General features: G+C 39.7%; 2 protein-coding genes across 2 annotated transcripts; both read right to left on the bottom strand.

The window, feature by feature from the left end:
* Positions 1-74: 74 nt before the first annotated feature.
* LOC128519740 (uncharacterized) lies at positions 75-9,305 on the bottom strand. The gene is made up of 4 exons (XM_053493569.1): positions 9,072-9,305; positions 1,437-1,543; positions 1,267-1,325; positions 75-1,160 (listed from the first exon to the last, which is right to left on the bottom strand). The coding sequence occupies exons 1-4, from the start codon at positions 9,186-9,188 to the stop codon at positions 487-489; spliced, it is 957 nt and encodes a 318-aa protein (XP_053349544.1). The 5' UTR covers positions 9,189-9,305; the 3' UTR covers positions 75-486.
* On the bottom strand, positions 9,292-27,598 carry LOC128520333 (pleckstrin homology domain-containing family A member 4-like). The gene is made up of 9 exons (XM_053494521.1): positions 27,517-27,598; positions 27,357-27,437; positions 27,123-27,260; positions 22,114-22,212; positions 12,202-12,310; positions 11,394-11,449; positions 11,197-11,301; positions 11,070-11,130; positions 9,292-9,308 (listed from the first exon to the last, which is right to left on the bottom strand). The coding sequence occupies exons 2-9, from the start codon at positions 27,435-27,437 to the stop codon at positions 9,292-9,294; spliced, it is 666 nt and encodes a 221-aa protein (XP_053350496.1). The 5' UTR covers positions 27,517-27,598.
* Positions 27,599-27,970: the final 372 nt, after the last annotated feature.

Below are 27,970 nucleotides of genomic sequence, written 5' to 3'. Positions count from 1 at the left end.
CTTTTCATTAGACTTGTCCAAGTTGACCCAATTAAATATGCACGTATGAAAAGCACATACTGTATTAACATTAATACTAATATTGGGCCGACTTTATTGGGTAGTTTGTAATGATTAGGCATAACTATGTATCTGCTATAATTGGGGCTGATTGATATCTTTAACGTCTGTGTAGTGTGGCCACACAGCTACTTTTTGCTACTTGTCTGACCACACAGCAATATTAATATAGATTAAAATCAATAAAATAAAACAAATAAAAATGAACACAGTTTTACAATAAATAAATAACTGGGTCAGCTTTTTGTTCAAATCATAAATAAGATGGAGTTTTTCCATACATGTAGAAAAATCTGTTAGCTGTCATATGTAGTGTTTAATATAAATGACATTATAAAACCAAATCTGAGGTACAAACACATTAAAGCAAATCTTATTATAATCATTAATGCTTTTATATTTTTTATCTTATTTAATTGTCCGTGCCTATAAGCTGGTGCTCACCACAGTAACCCGAGGTTTGAGAAAGGAGTCAGTGTGATTAGTTACTGAGCTCTTACTCCAACGACTGTAAGTAGGTTGTGTAGCTTTGGCACTGATTATTATATCACTTCCTGCTTCTTTTCCTGCCTCAACACCCTCCCCACTTCCAACATCTACACATGCGATTTGGTTGAGAGAGAGATGAGAGTCAGCATTTTGATTAGAATAGTTTAAAAATTGTGCTTTGCCTCCACCCACTACACTCCCATCATCCTCTGCAGATGATTTTGAAGCTTTGTGCTGAATCTCCTCATAGATACACAGCTCCATTCTTGGGCTCTCAGACCGGACTATCACATGACTGTCAGATGATGTTACTATTGACTGATTGGAGAAAGGGTCTGAGCTAACTAATGATAATGAGAGTTCTGAATCCTGATTGGTTGGTGACAGCTCCTCTTCCTGAATGTTGAGGGGAATGAAGTCCTGCCAATGGCTGGTGGAGAGAAACCATTCTGCCCTCTGATTGGTTGAGGTGGAGCAGTTCAGACTCTGATCTGTTTCCTCAGATGCCATGTTGTTTATTTTAAGTGTTGAAATGTGATGGGTTGAAAAAGGATTGATGTCACAGGGTGAGGGGGGCGGATCAGTTTGCACGGAGCCTGTGGATCTCTGACCTTTACACAGAACAAACTCATTTAAGGTATCATCTAATGCACACACAAACAAATTTACACAAACACAATACTTACAGTGATTACTCACAAAACTTAAAATAATTACCAGGTTCTCTGACACCAACAAATTTTAGAGGATGAGCAGAGTCACTCCGCCTCAGTGCGCTGAGAGAGGGAGAGATTAAAAAATGATTTAAAAATATGATATTACAAGTTAACTTTACATGATTTTGAAAAAAAAAAGAATGATAAAATGGTATTCTCTCAGTTATGCACCTCTTTAGTACTCTCTCTCTGATGCGTTCCACTCGTTTGAGTTTAGCGTGCCTCTGTTCTGATGTCATGGCAAAGCTAGATTCTCTATTTAAATCACAGATAGCAACCTGTAAACACACACACACACAATAGAATTATTTAAAATAATAATAATTATAGACAATAAACTATAGTAACATTATTACTTTGTTGTCCACTAGTTGGAGTTTAATCACTCAGTTCTCCTGACTTATGAAGATGACATGCACATAGAAAAGTGCCCGAAATGTGTATTATAATGTATTAATAATTTATAGCAATGCATAATTTACAGTTAATTAATAATTAAATAAATAAAATAAATGATGGAATATGTGTACACATTCACTGACTCAGAAATTAGGATTTGCAAAGAAACACTGGCACCAAACTGACCATGTATTTACAGATGCTTTGACACATGTGCATAGCCAGCCACTTATAATTCTTATGATATATCATATATTATGTGGTCGCTCAGTGTGTTAAAGCACCGAGTTACTGATCGGAAAGTCATTGGATAGCTGCTTTCCTCTCTTCTTTCTCTTCTGCTCTCTCTCCTTCTCTCTCTCTCTCTTTTCTTCTCATTGTCACTCTGTCTTACTATACATGTCTCTCCTGAGCTGCCAGTAATCCAGGCCCCCTCTTTCCTCAGGACCTGTCAGACACACCCCGTTGCCCTGCTTCTGGTTGGAGATCTTTTCAATTCAATTCAATTCAATTTTATTTATATAGCGCTTTTAACAATGGTCATTGTCCCAAAGCAGCTTCACAAAAAAAATTAAAGATTTTTTTTTTTTTTTTTTAAGAAAAGAAAATATTTGGAAGTGTGTATGTGTGAGAAAAATGTGTCTAGATAATAATTAAATGAATGAATGATGAATGAAATGTCTCTGATGAGCAAGCCAAGGGTGACGGCGACAGTGGCAAGGAAAAACTCCCTGAGATGGCAATAGGAAGAAACCTTGAGAGGAACCAGACTCAACAGGGAACCCATCCTCATCTGGGTGATAACAGATAGAAATAACATCAAGTGTGTTGTGCAGGTGAAAGTTCAATATAACAGAAGTTGTGTAGATTCAGTTCAGAAGTAGGTGCAGAGGGCAGATGGGGTCAGGATCACTGGAAGCACAGGAGCAGGATGTGTAGCTCCAGCCATCATAAAGCAGAATCTAGCTGGAGCAGGTCCTTCTCAAGATGCCTTAGAAACCTCGCAGGGTTGGCCTTTGTCTACTGAAGCTGGCACAATCTCCAGATGCCTCAGGATGGGTAGAAAAATACAGAAAAGATGGAGAGAATTAGCGTAGTTGCCATTCAGGATAGGTGTACTGGAGTATGAGGTTATGGGATGAGTTACGCGTATGCCAGATTAAAGAGATGCGTCTTGAGCCTACTTTTAAATTGGGAGACCGTGTCTGCTCCCCGAACAGTGTCTGGAAGGCTATTCCAAAGCTTTGGAGCCAAATATGAAAATGCCCTGCCCCCTTTTGTAGATTTTAAAATTCTGGGAATTACCAGAAGTCCGGAGTTTTGTGATCTTAAGGGACGTGGTGGATTATAGCGTATCAAAAGACTGGTTAGGTATGAGGGAGCTAAACCATTTAAAGCCTTGTATGTAAGTAGTACTATTTTGTAATTAATTCTAAATTGAACAGGTAGCCAGTGCAGGGATGATAATATAGGTGTTATATGATCATATTTTCTGGATCTAGTGAGAACCCTGGCGGCTGCATTTTGGACTAACTGTAGCTTGTTTATTGAGGATGCAGGACAACCACCTAGTAATGCATTACAATAGTCCAGTCTGGAGGTCATGAATGCATGAACTAGCTTTTCTGCATCAGATACGGATAGGATACTCCTAAGTTTGGCAATATTTCTAAGATGGAAAAAGGCTGTTTTTGTGTTATTGGAAATATGATTTTCAAAAGACAAGTTACTGTCTAATATCACGCCCAGGTCTTTTACTGTTGAGCTAGTAGTAACAGTACATCCTTCTAAACGCAGGCTGAATTGTGAAAGCTGTTGTGTGCTGGTTTTTGGGCCGATGAGCAATATCTCTGTCTTATCTGAATTTAGTAAAAGAAAGTTATTGGTCATCCAATCTTTTATGTCCTGGACACACTCTGTTAATCTAGACAACTTGGGTATTTCATCTGGTTTTGTTGAGATGTATAATTGGGTATCATCAGCATAACAATGGAAACTAATCCCATGCCTTCTAATGATGTTTCCCAGGGGAAGCATGTAAATTGAGAACAGGAGAGGTCCTAAAACTGACCCTTGTGGGACCCCATATTTCACTGGCATTACATCAGATGGTACTCCATCTTGTCGCATGGATGCCCCGTGTGGTCTGCCTGGGATGCGTGTGGTGATTGTGGACGGTTTCACTTTACCATGAAGATGGTCCTGTTCTCGGGTGATGCAGACAGCTGTTCTCTAAAGACTTATGACTGCAGTCGCTCAATTGTTCAAGTCAGGAGTTTCCAACAGTCTACCTGAGCCCCCAATAATGAACTAGACTCCATATCAACTTAAATACATCACCTGTTATACTGAACTTCCAGCCCCCTAACACACAATATGACTGCGGATCAATTCTTGCTATCCATTTTACCCAAATGAGGATGCTTTCCCTGTTGAGTCTGGTTCCTCTCAAGGTTTCTTCCTATTGCCATCTCAGCGAGTTTTTCCTTGCCACCGTCATTCTCAGCTTGCTCATCAGGGACAATCTTATCATTTTGATTCATACACATTCACATTTCAACAAACCTAATTCATTCTTTTGATTGTGTAAAAGCTGCTTTGCGACAATGTCAATTGTAAAAAGCACTATATGAATAAAATTGAATTGAATTGAATTGGTTTGATGTCCAGCTCCGGCAGTTTGCTGCTGTTATCCCTTGAGTAAGGCCCTTAATCCCGACTGCTCCAGGGAAGCTGTATAATGGCTGAACCTGTAGTCTGACCCTGAACTACTAACAAAAAGCTGGGTTATGCGATGGATAAAGAATTTCACTGTGCAGTAATGTACATATGACAAATAAAGGCTGAACTTTAACTTTATAAAGAACATCACAGTAACATGTGCTTAGACTTTACATTACTTATCAATTTACCCAGCACCATGATAAGTGCACATAAACTATTAGGACGAGAAACAATTATGCATTTTATTAGTTTATCATTTATTTGTGGAGAATGGTTATTTTTAATATAATAAATAACTATTCTCTTAGCTTTTACTATTTTGTTTAAATCATTAAGAGCTGGTACACTCTTAACCCGGATTTTGTCTAAACCAAAAAATGTAAGCAGTCATTACGTATTCTTATTGTTTTTTTTTTTTTTTAAGTTGTCACTGCTAAAAAGTATTAGTTGTTTGCACTATTTAGACAAATAATTGACTACACTGATCAAGAAGACATCACTCAGTATGTTACGTTTTTGAAAAGGGGGAGGGGCTTTTTGAAGCAGGTCGCTTGAGCAGAGAGCTGCAGCTGCCTCAAGAGAAGGGTTACGCGCCAACGGTTAATTTTTGAAAACAACGTGAATCAGTGAGTTTATAAAGAGTATTATCTGCAGATATCTTTCTGAAAAAAGTGCTAACCCAAAATATGGACTGATGTTGAACTCTAAAAAGATGACAAAGTGTTAATGTGCAGATAGACGCTTTTTTTCCCTGTCGGTTTAGATATAACGTTAACTTTTAATTCAGCCGTTTTTGTCATTTCATATATCGTAACATTATCCGGAGTGTTTTTGTATACTCACAGTTTAGCTGCAACATGTTTATTTCGTTAACTTTGTTATTTTTTTCTTCTGGTTCGCACTCATGCATGTAACGTTAAGAGTCCATGCATGTAACTTCCATGTGCTTTCCATGTGGTTAATGCTAGCGTGTGTATTTTTTGCTACTTTAAGTTTTGCATTAGTGATTTTTTATATAGCTGTTAACTTATCAAAAATTGGAATAATGTTGTGTGATTTTTACTAACCCTTTTAATGAAGAGTTGAAAAAGCAGTCATAACCAATTCATACATTAATTTGCATGTGTCAGACTATTTGTTTAACATAATTAATAGCTATTTAATGACTAATGTCTTGAATGTGTTCTGTTAGGACTCTGCTGATGATCATGTGTTCCAAGACCTTGATCTTGAAATCCTCCTTGTTGAGCGTGAAGGTGCTGTGTCTCCATCCTCTCTGCATCTCAATCCAGCCTCATTTACATTCTATTGGCCTCTGATCAGGGTTGTGTAACTATGCTTGTATTACTTGACCTCAGTGCAGCTTTTGACACCGTTGATCACGCTATTCTTCTTCACAGATTAGAAAATGTAGTAGGAATTAAGGGTACAGCCCTCTCCTGGCTCAGATCCTATCTGACCCATCGTTATCAGTATGTAGACTTAAATGGTGATTATTCCGCATGCTCTCTAGTGGAGTTTGGCGTTCCGCAGGGTTCAGTTTTAGGTCCACTGCTTTTTTCCCTTTACATGCTTCCTCTGGGCAACATAATCCGTAAGCATGGTATTAGTTTTCATTGTTATGCTGACGATACACAGTTATATGTCTCAGCAAAACCTGATGAGAAAAAACAGCTTACTAAAATTGAGCAATGTGTGCAGGACATAAGAAATTGGATGCTAATTAACTTCCTTCTGCTAAATCCGGATAAGACAGAAGTTCTAGTCATAGGACGGCATACAGCTAGGAGTAAAATTTTTGATCACACCGTAACTTTAGATGGCCTTTCTGTTCCATCAAATGCAGCAGTGAAAGACCTTGGTGTGATTATTAATTCCAGCCTTTTATTTGAAGCACATGTAGATAATATTACCAGGATAGCATTCTTTCACCTCAGAAATATTGCCAGGATAAGAAATTTATTGTCGCTAAACGATGCAGAAAAACTAGTTCATGCTTTTATCACCTCTAGGTTGGACTATTGTAATGCCTTACTGTCTGGTTGTTCAGCTAGATGCATAAATAAGCTTCAGCTAGTCCAGAATGCAGCAGCGAGAGTCCTCACTAGAACCAGAAGATATGAGCACATCACCCCATCTTATCTTCACTGCATTGGCTCCCTGTGAAATTTCGCATTGATTTTAAAATACTACTCTTGACATATAAAGCATTAAATGGTCTCGCGCCACAGTACCTGAGCGAGCTGCTAGTGTCTTACGATCCGCCACGCCTACTTCGATCAAAGGATGCAGGCTGCTTGTCAGTATTATGAAAAATACAACTGGGGGCAGAGCTTTTTCTTACAAAGCCCCCAAATTATGGAATAGTCTTCCAAATAGTGTTCGGGACTCAGACACAGTCTCAGTGTTTAAGTCCAGGCTAAAAAACCTATTTATTTAGCCAAGCATTTTTATAAATAGATTTGCCATAGGTAAAGGATCAGATCTGGGGGACTCATGGACGTAGAGTATTATGGTGAACTGGTATGTTTGGATGCTGTCTTCCTCACTCTCATTGATCACTCAGGTTTGCTGACGGTGAGGTGATTGTTTGCTTTACATGTCAGGAAGCCCTCATGTTTGTGTTTCCTTCTGGCTCTCCCTTTTAGTTATGCTGTCATAGTTAGTCCTGCCGGAGTCTCTGCTTGCACTCTACAGTTAATATACATTCACATTATACATTGTGTGACTGTGACCATACCTAACTGCCATCTTTCCTCTTCTTCTCTTTTCCCCCCTCTTTCTCTTTCCTCTCTCCTCCTGTCTCCCCCTTTCACTCTTTCTCTCTCTCTCTGTCGAGCTACACATGTCGTTCCTGAGCTGCCAGTGATCCAGACTCCCTCTGCCCTCCGGACCTGTCTGACCCATCCTGGTGCCCCGCTTCTGGCTGAAGATCTCGTCACATGGATGCCCCGTGTGTCTCTCTGGGATGCGTCTGGTGTCTGGGAATGATTCTCTCTACCTAGAAAATGGTTCTGGCCTTGACTGGTGTTGGCAACTGTTTCTCTGGGGACTTGACAGTTCGATAGTTCATGACTGGAACTTCTTACAAGTCTACCTGGGTCTTCAATAACTACCTGGACTCCATATTAACATCAATTAACATCAGCTATTATAGCTGAACTGCCTCCCACCCTACACACTGTATAAATGCAGATCATTTACTGCTTTCTGTTTCACCCAAATGAGGATGGGTTCCCTGTTGAGTCTGGTTCCTCTCAAGGTTTCTTCCTATTACCATCTCAGGGAGTTTTTCCTTGCCACTGTCGCCCTCGGCTTGCTCACCAGGGACAAACTGACCATTTTGATTCATACAAATTCACATTTCATACAAACTTAAATAATTCTTTTGTCTGTGTAAAGCTGCTTTGCGGCAATGAAAAATTGCTAAAAGCGCTATACAAATAAAAATTTAATTGAATTTAAGATTGTCATCGAGAGAAAAGTTGTGATGGAAAGCATTAAAGACTTCCCAAAGGCTATATGCCTTCTCTTTGGACTTACGTATGCACTTCATCTAAACTACCCCAAACCAATGAAGAACACATTCCAGTTCATCCAACAGGTACTTCTAATGGTGGGCCACACTGACTTGAAGCCCAGGTTATAGACATTAAAGAACCAGCTTGCAATTTAATTGACAGGAGTGGCTGTTTACTGTTCTTGATGTGCACAATTAATCTCTGAGGTGATTCTCTTGTTTCAAATGTCCTGTCATTGCTGCAAGTTAAATTAAACCAGTTAAAAGAGAAAGAGGTTAAGTTGTACCAGTTTTCTGTGGTAAAAATGTTTAAAATTCACAGTGGTCATCTTTGTTTTAAAGAGTTGACTCAAGTTTTAATGCTTATCTAGTTTTAATGCATGTTTAGTCATTCAGAGGGATATGGCATATTGTTGAATACTATGTGTTCAGGTTACTATAAGCAATTTGTACAGTTGTTAACTAGCAAACAAGAATTGCATGTCAAAAAATGTTACTTGTCTTTTGTATGACAAGTTCATACATAATTGAATACACTGTACTGCCTGTTTTTATAAGCAATAAAAACATTGGAATGTGGTTAGTTTATTTCTTTAACTAGTATTTTTTAATTATAAGGCGTTATCTAATATAACATCAATACTTAAAAAAAATAGTGTAAACTAATGGTTTTTAGTAAAGACTACTAATGCAAACCTGATTTGTCTACTGCACCCACTAACATTTTAATGTTTATAAAGCTTAACCCGTTTAGTTTTAGATTTGTAAAAACTAATCTTGATTAGTGCAACGGGTTTCCACGCAAATTTCTAGTAAAGTCAACTAATTCGGGTTAAGAGTGTATTAACTGTAAGGAATTACAGGCTGCAAATGGCTGAGAAGTCATTTCAGACTTTCACATAGTAAAACAGAATGAAGACTATGTGTTTTTTGTTTTTTTTAAACAACCCTAACCCTAAACATTTCCGGTTCAGGTTCGAATTGGTTTTAATTTCAGACAGCCTTTCTCTTGGAATAATTTCCCATCTTGAGCCCAGGTTTAGAGGGCTTGTGACAACTGTCAACCCTTGGACGGATAGGGGATGTTCCTCTGTCTGTTCCATCATCACTCCACCTTTAACTACATGTGTGTGTGTGTGTGTGTGTACATTATTATTACCAACCTGCTCTCCGTGTTTATCACTTAGTGTGTTTAATTTGTCCTCCTCAGGGGTGAATTCCTCCACACACACTCTCTGTGCAGTGAGAGCTGAAGGAAGCTCCGCCCTCATCACATGCATCACACACACAGGAGAGGACTTAGTGAGTGTGTGGGGTTTATCCTCTCTGCTTATCTGATGATCTGGGCTTTGGCTCCGTTTTTTACAATGCAGTTTATTCTTGTCAAACTTCCAGTGCATCTGACAGCAACACATAGAAACATTTTAAATAGGGTAACATAATTAGATTTATATTTATATTGATATTTCTTCCTGTTTTTTTTGGCATGTAATTAAACACACATACACACCTGTTTAGAATGATCAGACTCCTCATCTAAACACAAGGACTCAGATTCTGCAAAACAGAGATACATTAGAAAAGTGTGTGTGTGTGTGTGTGTGTGTGTGTTAAAGGTCCTACACATCCCATTTTTCATTAAATGTTAATATGATCTTTAGGGTCCTAATGAAAAGTTTGTATTATACGTTAATTAAAAATTCAAAATTATTGTGTAAAAAAAACACTACTTTAACCTGGTAAAAACTAGCTCTGTTCTCAGCAACCTGTTTCAGTACATGCTAATTTAAATGCTCATGACCTCTGCTGAGCAACCCCCCCCCCCCCCCCCCCCCAGTTCTGTGGGGCGTGACACGTGGGGTATAGCCACGGAAGTGTAGTCCAGTGCGGGCAATGCTTTGGACTGCATTACCCACAAAGCATTGCCCACAACGCAGTGCTTTGTGGGTAATGCAGTCCAAACTGGAAAACTATGGATTATAGAGCCCGAGCCTGTTTTCTTCAGTCGTTTTTGGTTTGATTTAAGTACGGAACCTACGTGGAAGTTTGTAATATCGCCTGACAACGCAGAAATTAAAAGAATGGACATGCATCGACCCGTTTGTCTTTCTCATCACTGCATGGGCATGAATTAACAGGCTGTTGCGCTGCCGCGAGCAACAACAACAAAAGCGGAGAAGCTTACTGAGAGAGATACGGACGCGATGTGTTTACTGATGTGTTTACATGACTTCTTAATCTTCGACAGACATCGGTATAAACCATCTAACGTTACAATGGTAAGCATAATATAGTTTTCCGACTACATACACAGTTTGCAACTAGACAATCACCTCAATGCATTGTTTATTATAAACGGGCGATTAGGGATTATATAGAGACGGATGTACATAGAGAAGAAGCCATAACCATGTTCTATGAGAGTATAAGTTAACTTACACTCCGCATTCATCGTGATTATTAGAAAAGGCGATCTGCAAAGAGTCATAGTAAAATAAATTACACTCACCGAGCCTGGTGAAGATGAAGCAGGAACACGAAGCGTTAGTACAGATCCGATTTTTAGGAGCAGCTTCCTAGTAAAACCTGCTTTATATTGACCCGCGTTTATAAAGCAGTCTGGTGAAAAATGATTATCGCAAACATGAACGCATTTAGGTAAATCAGCGGAGACGTTAGCTTTAAAAACTAAATTCAGCCACTGCGTCCTCAGTGGCTCAGATACCTAACCCTAGGTAGGTACCCTAGGTCACTAACCCTAGGTAGTGAATGACGACTGCTGTGTTCGCTATTACACCCAACAACTGTACACAACACTCGCTTAGGCGCCATTTTGCTCCAGCGGCGATAAACAATGGCCGACAGCTTCTTCTCACTCAGGGCGGGTCTTTGCTAAAACACCAGTGTCAATCAACTAGTGTAGGAGCGGCCTCTTGCGGTGTGGCGTCACAGTGACAGGCATTTGTGATTGGCCTGATTTCAGAAGGGGCATGTTATTGTAATAAATGAAAAGAAAACCACTGGGCGGCTCTTTATCATCGTAGAGTGGTTGTGTACGCACTCTCCTAACACACAGTTTAGTCCAAACAGCTTAAAAAAGTGCATGTAGGCCTGTATGACCCCTTTAAAAGATTTTTCATAATCATACATGAGTGTGTTACCTGCTGTGTCTGTGTTGATGTGTGAAGAGTGCGTGTTCATTGTAGCAGGGTTGTACACCATCTGTGTAAAAAGCAGAACAATGTAATAATAATAATAACAATAACATTTTCTTTTTTATTTACTCACTCTGTAATTTGGCTCCGCCCACTCACGCCTCCGCTTTGTGCCCTTGTTTGTGCTGTCCAACTCAAGAGGCAAAGGTGGGCGAGCTGGTGGTTCTAACTCCTCCCCCTTAATGAGAAAAGAAGTATTTCTTCAATTATCAAACTAAAACAATTACACACACACACACACACACACACACACTCACACACACGACTCACCCAGTAGTGCATGCTTTCCTCTGGATGAAGCGATGAGTTGTTGAGAAGTGGAAACACTGCGAGAGGAATAAAGCAGACGATAAAAGTCATTAATATCATAGCTTAAGGCTCACCGTGTTGTAAGGGGATAATGTGTCGGTGGGGTTTATGTTCAGGAGAGATAAATATTACTAGGCAGTGGCCAATCACAATGGTTCATGTGATGTACAGTGGGTCTTGTCTCATGCAGTCACATTCACACTGAGAATCACATGTCACCGTCATCTCTAATACAGTAGCCAAGTTCATGGTCACACCTACAGTACAGTTATCTCCAAGCTCACAGACAAGTCAACGCTTGTAGTCAAGTGCACAGTCTTACCCATGGTCACAGTTAGTTACAGCCCTACAGTCACATCCATAATCACTACATTTAGGCCTGAAACATAGTTTATGCAAGTACACAAACTCAAATAGCAATGGGTAAACATGATAAATATACTTAATGTGCACTGTTACAAACCTGTGGATTTCCACAAGGCAGTGATATAAGCTAATGAATGATCTTACCTTTTCCAAAGTTAGACATAACTTGGAAGGAAGAAGAAAGGGTAAAATTTTTCATGCTATGGTGCTACTAGTGGCAATGCTGAGACTGAAGCTTGTGCTTGTGTTGCATTAGGACTTTTCAGGTGACACACTCAAACACCATTGCACATGTAACAAGCCCTGCTTAGCTTAAAGCATCTGCATTTTCATACTTGCATGTCCAATGTTTCAAGCCTTACACTCCCACAGTCATGTTTATGGTCATGTCGTAAGCACTCACTTGTTGGTGTGTGTAAAGCCATTAGTGCTTTAAATCGACTTCTATTGGGCTTTAAACCACTGAGAATATCATCCATCATCCAGATCTGCTTTTGAGCCAGGGAGCGCTCCTGAGACAGAGAGAGAGAGAGAGAGAGAGAGAGATTTTCTGGCATGTAAAAGTATCAGATCCTGGGTTTATCCCAGAAATATTTTACAAAGTAAAATACAGTGAAGCCTCACAAAGTTATTGGAAGTAACTTGGTCTGTGAGCGTTTGGCAATATAAGCAAAATTTAAAAATAAATTTTAACTTAAAAACGAGCGAGGTCTTGATATATGAGTAGTACACATGTGCTTTGTCTGCTGAGCGTTAAGTGTCATTAGAGAGGTTGCTTGTTAAGGAAGGTTCCCAACAGAGCAGTGTTTCTTTTAGTGTGTTTGTGGGTGCACACGTGTGTGTGTGTGTGTGTGTGTATGTATAAGTCGTCCTACACAGTAGCCAACTCTCTCCTCCTCTCCTTTTGTCTTACCTCAGCTTTGCACAAACACACACACACACACACGCATGTGCACACGCACACAAATCACACACAAATTTAATTCTTTTGATTGTGTAAAGCTGCTTTGCGGCAATGAAAATTGCTAAAAGCGCTATACAAATAAAATTGAATTGAATTGAAATATCATCGGAAACACTGATTTATTGGGATTCTTTTCAACGGTAAAGTGCAAGTTTTTACTTTCATATTTTGTATTTAATTTTTTTATATGAATATTTTTGGGTTGTGGAACATAAATAGTCATTATTTCTTAATTCACTTTAATATACGAGTGTTTTGATATACAGTTTCACTTCCAGAACAAATTATGCTTGTAATTATAAATATAAATAAAATTCAATTTTATTTGCATAGCGCTTTTAGCAATTTTCATTGCCGCAAAGCAGCTTTACACAATCAAAAGAATTATTTAAGTTTGTATGAAATGTGAATTTGTATGAATCAAAATGGTCAGTTTGTCCCTGGTGAGCAAGCCGAGGGCGACAGTGGCAAGGAAAAACTCCCTGAGATGGTAATAGGAAGAAACCTTGAGAGGAACCAGACTCAACAGGGAACCCATCCTCATTTGGGTGAAACAGAAAGCAGTAAATGATCTGCATTTATACAGTGTGTAGGGTGGGAGGCAGTTCAGCTATAATAGCTGATGTTAATTGATGTTAATATGGAGTCCAGGTAGTTATTGAAGACCCAGGTAGACTTGTGAGAAGTTCCAGTCATGAACTATCAAACTGTCAAGTCCCCAGAGAAACAGTTGCCAACACCAGTCAAGGCCAGAACCATTTTCTAGGTGGAGAGAATCATTCCCAGACACCAGACGCATCCCAGAGAGACACACGGGGCATCCATGTGACGAGATCTTCAGCCAGAAGCGGGGCACCAGGATGGGTCAGACAGGTCCGGAGGGCAGAGGGAGTCTGGATCACTGGCAGCTCAGGAACGACATGTGTAGCTCGACAGAGAGAGAGAAAAGGAGTGAAAGGGGGGACAGGAGGAGAGAGGAAAGAGAAAGGGGGGGAAAGAGAAGAAGAGGAGAGATGGCAGTTAGGTATGGTCACAGTCACACAATGTATAATGTGAATGTATATTAACTGTAAAGTGCAAGCAGAGACTCCGGCAGGACTAACTATGACAGCATAACTAAAAGGGAGAGCCAGAAGGAAACACAAACATGAGGGCTTCCTGACATGTAAAGCAAACAATCACCTCACCGTCAGCAAACCTGAGTGATCAATGAGAGTGAGGAAGACAGCATCCAAACATACCAGTTCACCATAATACTCTACGACCATGAGTCCCCCAGATCTGCTCCTTTACCTATGGCAAATCTATTTATAAAAATGCTTGGCTAAATAAATAGGTTTTTAGCCTGGACTTAAACACTGAGACTGTGTCTGAGTCCCGAACACTATTTGGAAGACTATTCCATAATTTTGGGGCTTTGTAAGAAAAAGCTCTTCCCCCAGCTGTATTTTTCATAATACGCGATACTGACAAGCAGCCTGCATCCTTTGATCGAAGTAGGCGTGGCGGATCGTAAGACACTAGCAGTACGCTCAGGTACTGCGGCGCGAGACCATTTAATGCTTTATATGTCAATCTTAGGGCTCTAGGACAGCACAGGTTCTCTAAGATAGTGGTACATGCTGGAGCTATTGATATACGCCTTCATCAGTCAGAGGTTAGCAAGAATAACTTTACAGAGGTTTTTAAACAAGCAAAGGGGATGTCCGATGAAGTAATATGCTCTGGTCCCATCCCAATGAGACGTGGCGACATAGCTTACAGCAGGTTATGGTTGCTGAACCGCTGGATGTCCAGGTGGCGCTCTGAAAACAACATGGGCTTCATAGACAATTGGAAGATCTTTGAGGGCAAAACTGGCCTGTTAGGGCGGGACGGTGTCCATCCCACTCGAGAAGGTGCTGCTCTCATTTCTTGCAGTATAGCTCATAGTCTCAGAAAAGGCCTAGTTAATCGGTGACAATCCAGAGCCCAGGCCAGGGAGCAGACAGACAGGCTAAACCAACCGCCTGCTAGCTGCATAGAGTCGTCACTCAGGGTTCACTGTATTGAGACTGTGTCTGTCCCCAAGTTAAGCAAAAATGTAGAAAGACCCAGAAAGTCTGTTTTAGTAATTTCATTTACAAAGAAACCACAAACTCAGATCACCTTAAATGCACAGCCGGAACCTCTGATCTGAAGGTAGGACTGTTAAATATTAGATCTCTCGCATCTAAAGCAGTTATAGTTAATGAAATTATCACGGATCAGGAATTTGATATACTTTGTTTAACTGAAACCTGGATTAAACAGGACGAGTATGTAGCTCTAAATGAAGCTAGTCCTCCTGGATACAGCTACATACACCAGCCTCGGTTAACTGGTAGAGGAGGAGGCATCGCAGTTATTCACAATGATAATCTGACTATTATACAAAAACACGGACACAAATTTAATTCATTTGAAGTTCTCTATAGTAACATAAGTGTAGCTACAAATATTAAGTCAGCTCAGTCGATTCAACTAATTGTCATTTACAGACCTCCAGGTCCGTACTCTAAATTTTTCTTAGTGAATTTCCTCTCAAACCTAGTTGTTTCTGTGAACAAGGCGTTAATTGCTGGAGATTTTAATATTCATTTTGAAAATCCAGAAGACCCTGTGCGTAAAACATTTATGTCCATTATGGACTCAGTAGGAGTAAATCAGTGTGTAGTAGGACCCAGTCATAAAGCAGGCTACACTTTAGATTCAATAATATTCTTTGGATTAAGTATAAGAAATTTATTTACAAGTCCATTGTCTGAAGTTATTTTAGATCACCATCTTGTCTCAATTCAAGTGTGTCATAGTAATAAAGTACGCACAGTGCCGCGCTACCGTACTAAACGTATATTCAGATATTCATATACAGTGGTGTGAAAAACTATTTGCCCCTTCCTGATTTCTTATTCTTTTGCATGTTTGTCACACTTAAATGTTTCTGCTCATCAAAAACTGTTAACTATTAGTCAAAGATAACATAATTTAACACAAAATGCAGTTTTTAAATGAAGATTATGTTATTAAGGGAGAAAAAAAACTCCAAATCTACATGGCCCTGTGTGAAAAAGTAATTGCCCCCCCTTGTTAAAAAATAACTTAACTGTGGTTTATCACAGTTAAAAGTTAAATTTCTGTAGTCACCCCCAGGCCTGATTACTGCCACACCTGTTTCAATCAAAAAATCACTTAAATAGGAGCTACCTGACACAGAGAAGTAGACCAAAAGCACCTCAAAAGCTAGACATTATGCCAAGATCCAAAGAAATTCAGAAAAAAATTAGAACAAAAGTAATTGAGATCTATCAGGCTGGTAAAGGTTATAAAGCCATTTCCAAAGCCTTGGGACTCCAGCGAACCACAGTGAGAGCCATCATCCACAAATGGCAAAAACATGGAACAGTGGTGAACCTTCCCAGGAATGGCCAGCCGACCAAAATTACCCCAAGAGCGCAGAGACAACTCATCCGAGAGGCCACAAAAGACCCCAGGACAACAACTAAAGAACTGCAGGCCTCACTTGCCTCAATTAAGGTCAGTGTTCACGACTCCACCAAAAGAAAGAGACTGGGCAAAAACGGCCTGCATGGCAGATTTCCAAGGCGCAAACCACTTAAGCAAAAAGAACATCAAGGCTCGTCTCAATTTTGCTAAAAAACATCTCAATGATTGCCAAGACTTTTGGAAAAATACCTTGTGGACCGACGAGACAAAAGTTGAACTTTTTGGAAGGTGCGTGTCCCGTTACATCTGGCGTAAAAGTAACACAGCATTTCAGAAAAAGAACACCATACCAACAGTAAAATATGGGGGTGGTAGTGTGATGGTCTGGGGTTGTTTTGCTGCTTCAGGACCTGGAAGGCTTGCTGTGATAGATGGAACCATGAATTCTACTGTCTACCAAAAAATCCTGAAGGAGAATGTCCGGCCATCTGTTCGTCAACTCAAGCTGAAGCGATCTTGGGTGCTGCAGCAGGACAATGACCCAAAACACACCAGCAAATCCACCTCTGAATGGCTGAAGAAAAACAAAATGAAGACTTTGGAGTGGCCCAGTCAAAGTCCTGACCTGAATCCTATTGAGATGTTGTGGCATGACCTTAAAAAGGCGGTTCATGCTAGAAAACCCTCAAATAAAGCTGAATTACAACAATTCTGCAAAGATGAGTGGGCCAAAATTCCTCCAGAGCGCTGTAAAAGACTTGTTGCAAGTTATCGCAAATGCTTGATTGCAGTTATTGCTGCTAAGGGTGGCCCAACCAGTTATTAGGTTCAGGGGGCAATTACTTTTTCACACAGGGCCATGTAGGTTTGGATTTTTTTCTCCCTAAATAATAAAAACCATCATTTAAAAACTGCATTTTGTGTTTACTTGTGTTATCTTTGACTAATAGTTAAATGTGTTTGATGATCAGAAAAATTTTTGTGTGACAAATAGGCAAAAGAATAAGAAATCAAGAAGGGGGCAAATAGTTTTTCACACCACTGTATATATACAGAGTTTTATCAGTAATCTCCCAAAGTTACCAACATTGATTAGATCACCATCTGATCCCACAGAACTCGATCAGGCGACTGAATATTTAGAGTCGACGTTCTGTTATACCTTAGATAATGTAGCTGCAGTTAAAAGAAAAATTATTAGAGATAATAAACTCACTCCCTGAAATGACGATCATACACACTCTTTAAAACAGACCGCTCGGAAGTTAGAACGTAAATGGCGTCTAACTAAATTGTTAGTATTTCTAATAGCATGGAAGGAGAGCATCCTGGACTATAGAAAAGCTCTTAGTGTAGCTAGATCAACATATCTCTCCACTCTTATAGAAAATAAAAAAAATAATCCTAGATTTTAATTTAATACCATAGCCAAATAAACCAGAAATAAGACCACTGCAGAAATCTCCACAACAACATTGTGTAATAGTGAGGACTTCATGAACCTTTTTAATAATAGAATTGTAAATATTAGGCATAAAATTAAGGCTTTGAAACCAAACAATGTAAGTTATGCAGATGTTAAACTAGCCATGTCAGATTGGAACTTAGAATACTTTACTCCCCTTGAAAAGAATGAACTAATTTCACTCATCTCTTCTGCAAATTCATCAACCTGTACATTAGATCCTGTACCGACACATTTTTTTAAACAGATAGTACCAAAAATAACAGAACTCCTGTTGAGAATAATTAATTCTTCACTCAGCATTGGTTATGTTCCAAAATCTTTTAAATTAGCAGTTATTAAACCGATTATAAAGAAACCTGACCTTGACCCTGTCAGCTGTCCAATTACAGGCCAATATCAACCTCCCCTCCCCCCCCCCCTTTCTTCTCTAAGATTCTGAAAAAGATAGTAGCGGAGCAGCTATGCTCATATCTACATAGAAATGGCATACATGAACTGTATCAGTCAGGATTTAGGCCTCATCACAGCACAGAGACAGCACTCGTTAAAGTAGTAAATGACCTCCTATAGGCCTCTGATCAATGTTGTGTAACCATGCTTGTATTACTCGACCTCAGTGCAGCTTTTGACACTATTGATCATAGTATTCTTCTTCACAGATTAGAAAATATAGTAGGAATTAAGGGTATAGCCCTCTACTGGCTCAAATCCCATTTGACTGATTGGTATCAGTATGTAAACTTAAATGGTGATTATTCTGAATGTTCTCTAGTGGAGTTTGGTGTTCCACAGGGTTCAGTTTTAGGCCCACTGCTTTTTTCCCTTTACATGCGTTCTCTGGACAACATAATCCGTAAGCATGGTATTAGTTTTCACCTTTATGCTGACGACACACAGTTATACATCTCAGCAAAACCTGATGAGATAAACCAGCTTACTAAAGTTGAGCAATGTGTGCAGGACATAAGAAATTGGATGCTAATTAACTTCCTTCTGCTTAATCCAAATTAGACAGAATTTCTAGTCATAGGACCGCATATAGCTTGAAGTAAGATTTTAGATCACTCTAACTTTAGATGGCCTTTCTGTTCCATCAAGTGCACCAGTAAAACACCTCGGTGTGATAATAGATTCCAGCCTGTTATTTAAAGCTCATGTAGATAATATTACCAGGATAGCATTCTTTCACCTCAGAAATATTGCCAAGATAAGAAATATATTGTCGCTAAACGATGCAGAAAAACTAGTTCATGCTTTTATCACCTCTAGGTTGGACTATTGTAATGCCTTACTGTCTGGTTGTTCAACTAGGTGCATAAACAAGGGTTACAAAGGAGATGGTTGTTGACTTTAGAAAAACACGAGGCGACCATTCTCCGCTGAGCATCCATGGCTCATCTGTGGGAATCGTCGAAAGCACCAAATTCCTGGGTGTCCACCTAGAGAAGGACCTCAGCTGGTCCCTCAACACCAGCTCCCTACACAAGAAAGCCCAACAGCGTCTCTTCTTTCTAAGAAGACTGAGGAAGGCCCAGCTTCCACCACTGATCCTGACCACCTTCTATAGAGGAACTATCGAAAGCATCCTGAGGGGCTGCATCACTGGTGGTTTGGGAATTGTGCCATATCGGACCGCAAAACCCTACAGCGGATAGTGAGGACAGCGAAGAAGATCATTGGGGTCTCTCTCCCCTCTATTGAAGACATCTACACCACACGCTGCATCCGCAAAGCCACCAGCATTGTGGCTGATCAGACACACCCCTCTCACACACACTTCACACTCCTGCCATCTGGAAAAAGGTACCGAAGCATTCGGGCACACACATCCAGACTGTGCAACAGCTTTTTTCCACAAGCCATCCGTCTCCTCAACAAAAAGGACTAATAAACACAAACACACACACAAACACAAACATTATCACTCAGCTTAACTCAACTACCTCAACATATTGGGACTGGACTGACTAATCAACACAAGTGCAGACACACTGACCTACACCACCAAATTATCGTACACACCAACCTGTAAATGCTTCACTGTTTATCTCTTTTGCACAATGATCATTACTGGACTACTTTTTGCACTAATTCCTCAATTCTTGTTGCTGCTTTAAGGAATGTTTATGTTTACCCACTACCTCAACACCATATTTTATGTTCTGTTATGTCGTGGTTGCGCACTGTCACTTTGTTGTTGCTCTTGTTTGCACATTTGCACGTGCACTTTATGTTGTCTATAAAACCTGTAGTTATACTTAGCTAGTTAGTTTTTGTTAATTTATGTTGTAATTTATGTTACGTCTCTCTGTCCTGTCTCTGCTAGCCAGCTAACTAGGCCTCTTGGTTAGCTAGTTTAGTGTCTCTGTTAATTTATGTTGTAAATTTATGTTGCATGTTGCACCTTGGTCCTGGAGGAACGTTGTTTCGTTTCACTGTGTACTAACTGTATATGGTTGTAATGACAATAAAGCCTACTTGAACTTGAAACAAGCTTCAGCTAGTCCAGAATGCAGCAGCAAGAGTCCTCATTAGAACCAGAAGATACAAGCACATCACACCTATCTTATCTTCACTTCATTGACTCCCTGTGAAATTTCGCATTGCTTTTTAAATACTACTCTTGACATATAAAGCATTAAATGGTCTTGGGCCGCAGTATCTAAGTAAACTGCTAGTGTCTTATGATCCGCCACGCCTACTTCGATCAAAGGATGCAGGCTGCTTATCAGTACCGCGTATTATAAAAACTACAGCTGGGGGCAGAGCTTTTTCTTACAAGCCCCAAAATTATGGAATAGTCTTCCGATTAGTGTTCGGGACTCAGACACAGTCTCAGTGTTTAAGTCCAGGCTAAAAACCTATTTATTTAATCAAGCATTTTTATAAATAGATTTGCCTTAGGTAAAGGAGCAGATCTGGGGGACTCATGGACGTAGAGTATTATGGTGAACTGGTATGTTTGAATGCTGTCTTCCTCACTCTCATTGATCACTCAGGTTTGTTGACAGTGAAGTGAGCCCTCATTTCTGTGTTTCTTTCTGGCTCTCCCTTTTAGTTATGATGTCATAGTTAGTCTTGCCGGAGTCTCTGCTTGCACTCTACAGTTAATATACATTCACATTATACATTATATGACTGTGACCAGACCTAACTATTATCTCTTCTCTTCTGCTCTTTCTCCTGCTCTTTCTCTTCCCTCTCTCCCCCTCTCTCTCCTTCCCTCCCTCTGTCGTGCTACACATGTCGTTCCTGAGCTGCCAGTGATCCAGACTTCCTCTGCCCTCCGGACCTGTCTGACCCATCCTGGTGGCCCGCTTCTGGTTGGAGTTCTCGTCACATAGATGCACCCTAAGTTTCTCTCTCTACTTAGAAGACAGTTCTGGCCTCGACTGTGTTGGCAGCTGTTTCTCTGAGGACTTGACTGTTTAATAGTTCAGGACTGGAACTTCCTACAAGTCTACCTGAGTCTTCAATAACTACCTGGACTCCATATTAACATCAATTAACATCAACTGTTATGCTGAACTGCCTGCCAACTAACACACAGTATGAATGCAGATTAATTCCTGCTCTCTGTTATCACCCAGATGAGGATGGGTTCCCTGTTGAGTCTGGTTCCTCTCAAGGTTTCTTCCTATTACCATCTCAGGGAGTTTTTCCTTGCCACTGTCGCCCTCGGCTTGCTCACCAGGGACAAACTGACCATTTTGATTCATACAAATTCAAATTCCATACAAACTTAAATAATTCTTTTGATTGTGTAATGCTGCTTTGGGACAATGCCAATTGTTAAAAGCGCAATACAAATAAAATTGAATTGAATTGAATTCTCCAGGACCAGGGTTGAGAGCCACCTTACTATATAATTAAATGTTTTGTTTACAAAGTGTGGGATATTTCTAAAACCAAAACCTGATTGTTACATTTCAAGAACTTTGTCCTGGATTTGATGATTTAATTTTGGTCTTGGTTACTCTGTTTGTTAGGGTTCACTCTGGGTTTTTCCAGGGACAGATGTGGCACTTTAATTACACAAAGATCAAATTCATTTAAGCAATTATCTGAATTTAGTGGTTTTATTTTTCAATAACAGCTCTCAGAATTTAATATTGCAAATATATTACAACTATAAAATACAAAGTATATTATAATAAAAGTTTTTACTTAAAATTATTATTTTTTGTTTGACTATGAAGGCTTTAGTGTAGTTCTGTTACTGTAGGTCTTGATATTTATACATAGGTAAAGGTCTTGGCATTTTGGCAGGTAATCTCTACCTGTTATTACAACGATGTACATGAATATTCCTGCCGTTAACAGCTCGTACACACCTTCTACAGTGGGGTCAGGTGACTATAATAACACCTTAAAGCAGACATGATAATAGGATCAAAGGTTGTATTTCATATCAGTACCTGGGGAAGCCCAAAATGGCAGATGTGCTCCAGGTGAGAACGAAACACGCACAGTTCACTCTCCATCCTCTTGTAGTCCAACCACCCTCTCTCCATCTCCTATTCACACACACACACACACACACACACACACACTTATTATGGTTAGAAGAAAAAAGCATATGATTTTTGTGTCTCTCTCTCTCTTATGGAATAAGATCACTGTCAAAAATATTCGTGCGTAAAAAAAAGATTTGTGTGTAATTCTGTCTTTTGTCTGAGTTGGATTCCAAAATCTACGGCCACGACAGCTTACTGTACAGATACGAGATTTTGTGTGTTTGTTAGTGACTAGCAGCATGGGTACTATTTTTACCAGTACATTAGACACTGTTGCTCCCATCAGATTAAAAAAAGTCAGAGATAAAACACTTGTTCCTTGGTACAATAGTCATACTCACACCCTAAAGAAAGCAACCCGTAACCTCGAGCGAAAATGGAGAAAAGCTAAATTAGAAGTTTTTCGAATTGCGTTTAAAGACAGTATGTGCAGCTATAGACGGGCTCTAAAAACCGCTAGGACCGAGCATCTTAGCCAACTGATAGCAAGAAACCAAAATAATCCCAAGTTCTTATTTAGTACAGTAGCCCGCCTAACAAAACCTAAGATGCCTGCAGAGAATACTCCACAACATTTTAGTAGTGAAGATTTTATGGACTTCTTTAATGAAAAAATCTATAGCATAAGGAAGAAAATAACGGAAGTTTAACCTCTAATAGCATCTCATGATCTAGTTCAGCCTAAAGTTTCACATTTAGTTTTTCAGTGCTTTACAGGTGTAGGACAGGAAGAGCTTTATAAACTTATCACCTCAGCTAATTCAACAACGTGCCTGTTAGACCCAGTCCCAACCAGATTTTTGAAAGAAGTGATGCATACGGTTGGAGAGCCACTTTTAAACATTATTAATTCTTCATTATATCTAGGTCACGTCCCCAAACCTTTGAAGCTGGCAGTTATTAAGCCGCTTCTTAAAAAATCTAATTTGGACGCAAATGAAATAACAAATTATACACCGATTTCAAACCTTCCCTTTATATCAAAAATATTAGAAAAAGTAGTATCAGCTCAAATATGCACATTTTTGCAGGAAAACAACATCCTTGAAGAATTTCAATCAGGTTTTAGGCCCCATCATAGTACAGAAACTGCACTAGTTAAGATTGCAAACGACTTGTTTTTAGCTTCGGACCAAGGCTGCACCTCAATTCTAGTCTTGCTTGATCTTAGTGCTGCATTCGACACTATAGATCATAATATTCTCATAGATCGCTTACAAAATCACATAGGTATTCAGGGACAGGCATTAAAATGGTTTAGATCATACCTGTCTGATCGATACCATTTTGTAGATCTAAATGGAGAACTGTCTGGTGTAATGCCAGTGAAATATGGGGTCCCACAAGGGTCAGTTTTAGGACCTCTGCTGTTCTCAATATACATGCTTCCCTTGGGTAACATCATTAGAAGACATGGGATTAGTTTCCATTGTTATGCTGATGATACCCAATTATATATCTCAACAAAACCAGACGAACTACCTAAATTGTCCGATTAACCGAGTGTGTCCAGGACATAAAAGATTGAATGACCAATACCTTTTTTTTACTAAACTCAGACAAGACAGAGATATTACTCATCGGCCCCAAAACCAGCACACAACAGATTTCACAATTCAGCCTGCGTTTAGAAGGATGTACTGTTACTACTAGCTCAACAGTAAAAGACCTGGGCGTAATATTAGACAGTAACTTGTCCTTTGAAAATCATATTTCCAATATCACAAAAACAGCCTTTTTCCATCTTAGAAATATTGCCAAACTTAGGAGCATCTTATCCGTATCTGATGCAGAAAAGCTAGTTCATGCATTCATGACCTCCAGACTGGACTATTGTAATGCATTACTAGGTGGTTGTCCTGCATCCTCAATAAACAAGCTACAGTTAGTCCAAAATGCAGCTGCCAGGGTTCTCACCAGATCCAGAAAATATGATCATATAACCCCAATATTATCATCCCTGCACTGGCTACCTGTTCAGTTTAGAATTAATTACAAAATAGTATTACTTACATACAAGGCTTTAAATGGTTTAGCTCCCACATACCTAACCAGTCTTCTGAAACGCTATAATCCACCACGCTCCTTAAGATCACAAAACTCTGGACTTCTTGTAATTCCCAGAATTTCAAAATCTACAAAAGGGGGTAGGGCTTTTTCATATTTAGCTCCAAAACTTTGGAATAGCCTTCCAGACAGTGTTCGGGGCTCAGACACAGTTTCCCAGTTTGAAAGTAGACTCAAGACGCATCTCTTTAATCTGGCATACGCGTAACTCATCCCATAACCTCATACTTCAGTACATCTATCCTGAATGGCAACTACGCTAATTCTCTCCATCTGTTCTGTACTTTTCTACCCATCCCGAGGCATCTGGAGATTGTACCAGCTTCAGTAGACAAAGGCCAACCCTGCGAGGATCCTGAGGCATCCAGAGAAGGACCAGCTCCAGCTGAATTCTGCCTTTTTATGGTTGGAGCTACACATCCTGCTCCTGTGCTCCCAGTGATCCAGACCCCATCTGCCCTCTGCAGCTACTGACTCCCTGTGCTGAACTGGACTTCATGTTAATTTAAAGAATTTCTGTTATATTGTACTTTCAGCTGCATAACACACATGGTGTTATATCATCTCTATCTGTTTCACCCAGATGAGGATGGGTTCCCTGTTGAGTCTGGTTCCTCTCAAGGTTCCTTCCTATTACCATCTCAGGGAGTTTTTCCTTGCCACTGTCGCCGTCACTTTTGGCTTGCTCATCAGAGAAATTTCATTCATTCATCTCGTTATTATCTAGACGCATTTTTCTCACACATACACAATTTATTATTATTTTATTTTATATATATATATATATATATATGTACAGTGGTGTGAAAAACTATTTGCCCCCTTCCTGATTTCTTATTCTTTTGCATGTTTGTCACACAAAATGTTTCTGATCATCAAACACATTTAACTATTAGTCAAAGATAACACAAGTAAACACAAAATGCAGTTTTTAAATGATGGTTTTTATTATTTAGGGAGAAAAAATTCCAAACCTACATGGCCCTGTGTGAAAAAGTAATTGCCCCCTGAACCTAATAACTGGTTGGGCCACCCTTAGCAGCAATAACTGCAATCAAGCGTTTGCGATAACTTGCAACGAGTCTTTTACAGCGCTCTGAAGGAATTTTGGCCCACTCATCTTTGCAGAATTGTTGTAATTCAGCTTTATTTGAGCTGAACTGCCTTTTTAAGGTCATGCCACAACATCTCAATAGGATTCAGGTCAGGACTTTGACTAGGCCACTCCAAAGTCTTCATTTTGTTTTTCTTCAGCCATTCAGAGGTGGATTTGCTGGTGTGTTTTGGGTCATTGTCCTGCTGCAGCACCCAAGATCGCTTCAGCTTGAGTTGAAGAACAGATGGCCGGACATTCTCCTTCAGGATTTTTTGGTAGACAGTAGAATTCATGGTTCCATCTATCACAGCAAGCCTTCCAGGTCCTGAAGCAGCAAAACAACCCCAGACCATCACACTACCACCACCATATTTTACTGTTGGTATGATGTTCTTTTTCTGAAATGCTGTGTTACTTTTACGCCAGATGTAACGGGACACGCACCTTCCAAAAAGTTCAACTTTTGTCTCGTCGGTCCACAAGGTATTTTCCCAAAAGTCTTGGCAATCATTGAGATGTTTTTTTAGCAAAATTGAAACAAGCCCTAATGTTATTTTTGCTCAAAAGTGGTTTGCGCCTTGGAAATCTGCCATGCAGGCCATTTTTGCCCAGTCTCTTTCTTATGGTGAAGTCATGAACACTGACCCTAATTGAGGCAAGTGAGGCCTGCAGTTCTTTAGATGGGGTAATTTTGGTCGGCCGGCCATTCCTGGGAAGGTTCACCACTGTTCCATGTTTTTGCCATTTAAGGATACTTCTCTGTGTCAGGTAGCTCCTATTTAAGTGATTTCTTGATTGAAACAGGTGTGGCAGTAATCAGGCCTGGGGGTGACTACAGAAATTGAACTCAGGTGTGATAAACCACAGTTAAGTTATTTTTTAACAAGGGGGGCAATTACTTTTTCACACAGGGCCATGTAGATTTGGAGTTTTTTTCTCCCTTAATAACGTAAACCTTCATTTAAAAACTGCATTTTGTGTTCAATTATGTTATCTTTGACTAATAGTTAAATGTGTTTGATGATCAGAAACATTTTGTGTGACAAACATGCAAAAGAATAAGAAATCAGGAAGGGGGCAAATAGTTTTTCACACCACTGTATATATAAAATTTTTTTATGAATTTCTTTCATCTTTGTGAAGCTGCTTTGAGACAATGACCATTGTTAAATGCGCTATATAAATAAAATTGAATTGAAAAAAATTGAAATGTTACAATACAACTCTGAAATATACGACTCTGACCGTTTACAGACACAAAACTCGTTTTTACAACTCCTCTGTTTCACGGACGAATTGCGAAATTACGGCCAGGAACGCTGTGCGTGAAACCACTGTCAAAAATACGTCATCAAGGCCACATGCACAGGCATTACTATCCGAGGGAAGAGGAATCGATTCAACGCATGCGCCCCGCCTCCGTTTTAAACTTCTAAAATCTTACCTACTATGGTTAAAACATCTCTGTAATTTTACTTCTCTTAAACATGTCCGAATATGTGAAAAAAAACTTACCTGAGACGATGAGAGAGCGCTCGACTGTTGGTTTAAAACAGTGGTGGGGTGCATGCGCAAATCTCGTATCTGTAAGCTGTCGTGGCCGTAGATTTTGGAATCCAACTCAGACAAAAGACAGGATTACACACAAATCTTTTTTTTTACGCACAAATATTTTTGACAGTGATCTTATTCCATACTCTCTCTCTCTCTCTCTCTCACTCACACACACACACACACAGTTGTTTACCCGTGATATGTCACACACTCTAGCCCTGATGGTGACCAGCTCCTCCTGCAGCAAAGCCTTCTGTGATATGTGATATTCCTTTACCTGTCCCTCGCCCAGCTCTATACGAGACATGTCTAATGCAAACTCAGCATGCTCCTAGACATACAGTACAAACAGACACACACAAATGGAGTATGTAGTAAATAGTATTGAAGTGTGTGTGTGGGCGGTGGGGGGAGTGGGGGAGGTTACCTTATCCTGTTGTAGGAGATCCAGTTCTACAGAGAGAGTCTGTAGTACTTTATCACAGCCACACAAACAAGTCAGAACCATCTAACAAAACACACCGACATCAGTGTTATTGCGTGCATGCTTGTGTGTGTGTGTGTGTGTGTGTGTGTGTGTTACTCACATCTGTATCTCCCTGAAGTGCTGTAAGTGTGTGTGACTCTTTCTCACCCTACATCACATAACATTATTATAGTAGTAGTAGTAGTAGAAACAACAACAACAACAACAATAATAATAATAATAATAATAACAAACATATAACAATTATAATAAAAATATAGTTACAAGAAATGATGAGTGGGCCCAAGCAGCCTGCGTCATCCCCATTTAACATTTATAATGTTAAATTTTTATTTTGCTCTTCATCATTTAAGCCCCGTGTGTGTGTGTGTGTGTGTGTGTGTGTGTGTGTGTGTGTGTGTGTGTGTGTGTGTGTGTGAGACGGTGGGTTAGAATGTGTGTGAAATGTGATTGTGGTGTGGGCGTTAAAATTGTGATGTGTGTGATCTATGAGTGTGTTTATGCATCTATGTGTGTGTATGTGTGTGTGTGTGTGTGTGTGAGAGAGACATGTG

The sequence above is a fragment of the Clarias gariepinus genome, chromosome 4 (assembly GCF_024256425.1).
Source record: "Clarias gariepinus isolate MV-2021 ecotype Netherlands chromosome 4, CGAR_prim_01v2, whole genome shotgun sequence".
NCBI classification, from domain to species: domain Eukaryota; kingdom Metazoa; phylum Chordata; class Actinopteri; order Siluriformes; family Clariidae; genus Clarias; species Clarias gariepinus.
Note: the sequence above shows the minus strand (reverse complement) of the source record. Positions and strands in the feature narration are given on the sequence as shown.